The sequence below is a fragment of the Nymphaea colorata genome, chromosome 3, assembly GCF_008831285.2.
Source record: "Nymphaea colorata isolate Beijing-Zhang1983 chromosome 3, ASM883128v2, whole genome shotgun sequence".
Classification (NCBI taxonomy): Eukaryota; Viridiplantae; Streptophyta; class Magnoliopsida; order Nymphaeales; family Nymphaeaceae; genus Nymphaea; species Nymphaea colorata.
In genome coordinates, this window is record NC_045140.1 from 27,877,652 (window position 1) to 27,882,663 (window position 5,012).

Below are 5,012 nucleotides of genomic sequence, written 5' to 3' on the forward strand. Positions count from 1 at the left end.
ATTTTTTTTTTTCATTTAGCTGGGTGGGGCCATGCATATGCCTACCAAGACAAAATTTCACCATAAACAAACATTGTATAATATTAATTAAGTAAATATTAGATCTGATTCTTGGCAATTGTCTTTTCTCAACAAAAAAGAACATGTGAAAGCTCCAAGACTCAAATAAAAAGAACTACTTGGAAGGCAAGGGAAAGTAAAAATTTGTCCACCTAATCCAAGTTATACTGTCTCAACGAGGACCATGTTCACGGGCGCCTTATCGTGTGAACTTAAAAAAAGGTTCCACAGAAAAAATCTTCATTTTTGGTTGGAGGTATTGTTCATGCACTTCAAGAATGCTTTGAATACAGAAAAAGGTTTCTTCAAGTATTGTTCTTTTATAATAAACATTCCAATGCAACCTGCTGGTTTTATTCAAAATGGATCAATGATTAGAAACAATCGAAGCAAAAATGCAATTTTGCACTGAAGCCTACACAGTCAATTCATCAGGGACATTTTGCAGCTCAACTGCTTTTTGACAGACCTACGAACTGTTGAAGATAATCCACAGTCAAAGTAGTAAAGAAATCCAAGGAACAATCCTGCCAACTATTATTCATGCTATCAACAACAACAGTACGTAAGCAGGAAGCCTGACAATTCACAATTCTACCATGGGCTACAAGAAATGCAAAACCATAGTCATTGAAGCTCCTTAGTCATGATTAGACGTCTTGCGATGGCTGCATTCTACCTACTGGAGAAAGCATCCTTCAGAGTGGGCAGACAGTTACACAAGCTTATCAACAGTAGCCAATTTCTCACTTAGTATTATGCTAAATATCTTCTGCTACGCAACAAAAATCAACTGTAGCAATGGCATTTTCAAGGACTTTTCTTAGGTGTATAGTTATCCTCTATATGATCTTCAGTTCCTTCAGCCATGCTGTGTGCAAGGGACATGGATCTGGCTGACCGTTCACAGTAGCCCTCTGTGAGAGTGAATAGAACCAGCCATTCCTCCATTTGAACTGTACCATCAGTTGTCAGAATAGCAGGATCAAAGGCAATAGATATGAACTACCAAGATTAAGCAGTTATTAGAATAGCAAGTTCAAATGCTATAAACATATACATACTTCTTTCACAGCAGTGGGAAAGTGTGCAACAGCCCTAGAATAAGCACAGAGTCTTTCCACCATGCCTGGCTCAAACTCAACACAAGCCTCAGCAGCGGCAGCTGATGCAAGCTCCTCAATAAGGCTGGAAACCTGCAACCGGGAACGTCAGTCGCCATACATATATAGTATTCGTATTTCTAAGCAATCAGAAGATAGCTGCATTAGTATTTTAGTACCATCGACTCTCTTCCGTGCTTTAGCTACTCTAATGAAATGATGTAAAAATCAGAAAACATGGCGTACCTAAAATCCAAAGGAAGTGTTTCTTGGATGAGACTCCAAGAACTTGGTTTTGTGAAAACCAATTTTTTTGAAATTCTGGTTCAAAAGCAATTTTGTAAGCTTAGTTCGGATGTTTGGATGACAAGTGAAAAACTTAGTTTAGAGGCAAAAATCAGTTTTGTCTGAAAAACCTGGGGGGAGGCAGGTTTTTCAGGTTCTTTATGAAAACCAGGTTTTAACCAAGTCTTAATGACATCCAAACATTCTTCAAGTTCAAATAATGTTCCAAAGGATATGGCATATCAGCCATCATTAAAAAAAATATTTACATTATTTTATTTTAAAAATTATATTATTATAAACATGTTACAGCCCACCAGCAAGAAGATACTTGTCAGCCGATATGGGCCGATAAGGCTGTTTTTTACAGCACTCCTCTAGTATGTATGCATCAGCCTGTATCAGCTCCCAGTCGGACTCCTTTTTTTTTATTTTTCCTATTTAAAATTAACTAATAAATATTTTATACATGTATCTGCTAGCATCATTTCAGTTTGCAAACGGATGTGCATCGGCGGATATGCTATGCAACCGATTCTAATTAGTTACCTATTGGGCAGGTCAACTATTATTGCACTCACAAGAATTATATGCCCATATAGAAGTAACTTGCTAGTTGCGTATACAAAATTAGTTCAGATGAGAGATATAATAGGAATTGACAATGCCAATACAGGTCCTGTAATGGAAGGACAAAAAACCTGAGATTACATGGAGCAAATATGAATGTGAATGCTGCGTTCACATTAACGTGTATTGCCAAACTGAAACACGAAAAAGAGTGTATCCAAACAACAGAACTTATGCAATAAGCGTAGTGCTCTGTCTTTGCTCTGTCGTTTCCTTGTGCACATAAGAAAGACATTAGTGGTCGTTTTACCTCATCAAAGTGCTCACTCTCCACAGTACCCACATTAGCCCCTGGATGGCGGGCTCCAACAAGCATGAAAGCTGAAATCCATATCAGCTTCTCTAACATTTGTTTCTCGAAGGTTTCTTTGTCAAGGATCTGTACCCAAAAAAGACAAGAAGAAGTAACTTACATCTCCGCTTCTAGAGTGCGTTTTTTGAAACACTATAAAAATAGATAGCGCATTTTCTATTAAAATACTCAAAGGATTATACTAGTCAAACATAATATGACTTACTGTATGATGAAAACCTACAAAAAAAATTAGAAAAAGTACATGCTTTTGTGTCTGACAGAGCGCAATGTGGCATTTTAGAAAGTACATATGTAGCCCAACTACAGTTAGCAATAAACACAACAATTGACTTACTGAAAAATGACAATATATTATTAACTTCAGAGAAGAGCGCTTGCTTTGATTGACTGAATATAAATTAAAATTCAACAAAAGCAAGAGGATTTCCGTCAAATTTATCCTGGTGCATCACCTTGCAAGAAAGGCCCCCCGCTCGCAGCCTGGTAGCTAAAGAATAAGCCCACTTTCCAAATGCTGCAGTCAGTCCCTCGGGATTCAAATCTGTTTTTCCATCAACGGGAGGCTCCCCAAGTTTCGAGACAGCGAAATAGGCCAACACCTGATCAGAATCATGCAATCCTTTACTCTGCAACCATGGCTCCAGCATACCATTCTGGAAAAAGACCAGATCTGCAAGGCAGTTACATCAAACCCGTAGAAATCCAAGGAGCTTAGAAATACAGCATACGAACACTTTCGTTGCAAACAAACAAGTTCAGGTGGCGGGTATACGTGTAACAGCTACCAATTCCCTGGTTTTAGCGTCAAGGTTTCAAACTTGGATTTCAGTGTTGCATGACGTTCCAATGTCTAGCTATACTGCTGAGAAGAAGGTGAAGCAAACAGTTGGCGCCCAAGGGGAATCGATGGGCTTCGGTGTTGCCAGTTGAGTCCTTCTCAATTATACCATAAGAAATCAGAATTTCCAAAGGAATGAAGCGATGATTGACAAAAGAGACCAAGAAGCAAACTAGAAAACTAGAAAAGCCAAACCATTACTCCACAAATTTTCGAGGAGTAACCAGTTAATTGCTGTTTCAGCAATGTTGACAACATACGGACAAACCCACTCAAAACTTTCCGTTTAGTGATTATCAGAACCGAAGATCAGTTGGGATGCACCCATTTTATCCAGATAAGCGGGATAAGCTAGGAAAAAATCGCATTACGTTCCATAACATAGCATCCCCACTTCATCCATCCATCTGGATAAGTAAAAGGAAACGTAAAGAATGTACTCGCAAAGAGAAATGAGCAGAAAGGGCAACATACCACTCCAACGAGCCTCAGGAGTGGCTTCAAGCACCGCATCCAGGTCGTCGTTCCTGGTACAGACAAAGATAGGTCCGCGGAAGTCAGCAGGAACTTTTTGGCCTCTGCGGATCAGGATGTCCTCGCCCGTGCCATTGCTCTGCAGCATTTGCCCAATCCTTCCTCCCCCAATAATGATGGCGGGTACAATCGAGGTGGCGCTACTTCCTTTTGCCGCCATTGACGATAATGATACAGATGCCTTTGGCCTCAATAAGAAAGGTTTGAAGGTGGACATAGAGCTGGAGATCTCACAACATGAAAGAAAAGATGAAATGGGCACCGCGCAGCTAGTCATCCTGCTGCCCGTGGTAGGCCCTTTTACTCCTGTTCTTCATAAAATGTTTCATGTTTATGGCAGATGGTTATTTAGCAGGGAATGACCTGATAAAGGGATGAACGAATGAGAGCCACTCTTGCGTAGGTCATAGCCACATACGTAGGAATTGGCGTTTCTTCTCGTTCTTCTCTCTGGATAAAGCCACAGGGGAAGAGAGACAAACTAAAATCAGTAACCAGAAGTCACCAAAGATCGTTACGGAGAGAGGCGTGGCCGGCCGAAATGACACCTCTAATCTAATGCGGAATAAAGTTTTGTAGGTTGGTTCGTGTACAAGCGTTGAACATGTACCTTACTGTTTACACGCATTTATTTTAATCAAACATTACATAATGCATAATGAATATTTTTAATCATATTGTTATTTCGTACTTTTATCATTATCTCATACTTCTGTTACTACTTCATACTCTTATGTGCATTATTTCATACCTTTTGTCGTTAGCATAACTCTATTATTATCTTATACTATTGCCATCATTATATTAATGTTGGTATCTCATACTCGTTATCTTATAGTTGTTATCATTATCATGAACCCATAATGTCGCATACCTATTATCTCATAATCTTATCATTATCATACTCGTATTGTTATCTCATATTCCAATCATAAATAATGACAGAGATACGAAACAATATATATGAAATAATAACAGATGTACAAGATAACACTCTTAGTGAGACTAAAAATAAAGATGTTTTTTTCACCGCTCAAGGAAGTATATTGACTTGCATATACAAAACTGACACGTTCTATCTTCATTGAATCTCAAAATCTTCTTTTTTGTTTCCTTTTTTCTCTCTAGAAAAATTTTCCTTTTGTATTAAGTTTGTATTAATCATAACATTTTTTTGTCATGACTAAAATAACGCACAAAAAATTCATACACGGCATAACATATATAACCTGCTTCCATGTTTATG

General features: G+C 38.4%; 1 protein-coding gene across 1 annotated transcript; it reads right to left on the minus strand.

The window, feature by feature from the left end:
- Positions 1 to 573: 573 nt before the first annotated feature.
- On the minus strand, positions 574 to 4,291 carry LOC116249640 (uncharacterized). The gene is made up of 5 exons (XM_031622811.2): positions 3,707 to 4,291; positions 2,847 to 3,064; positions 2,329 to 2,457; positions 1,125 to 1,256; positions 574 to 1,016 (listed from the first exon to the last, which is right to left on the minus strand). The coding sequence occupies exons 1-5, from the start codon at positions 4,041 to 4,043 to the stop codon at positions 903 to 905; spliced, it is 930 nt and encodes a 309-aa protein (XP_031478671.1). The 5' UTR covers positions 4,044 to 4,291; the 3' UTR covers positions 574 to 902.
- Between the last annotated feature and the right edge of the window lie 721 nt (positions 4,292 to 5,012).

Coding starts and splice junctions, on each gene's coding strand:
- LOC116249640 (XM_031622811.2), bottom strand. CDS start 4,043: ATGACTAGCTGCGCGGTGCCCATTTCATCTTTTCTTTCATGTTGTGAG. Junction 3,065..3,706: donor TCCTGAGGCTCGTTGGAGTG/GTATGTTGCCCT, acceptor ACTGCCTTGCAG/ATCTGGTCTTTTTCCAGAAT. Junction 2,458..2,846: donor CGGGGGGCCTTTCTTGCAAG/GTGATGCACCAG, acceptor TTTTGGGTACAG/ATCCTTGACAAAGAAACCTT.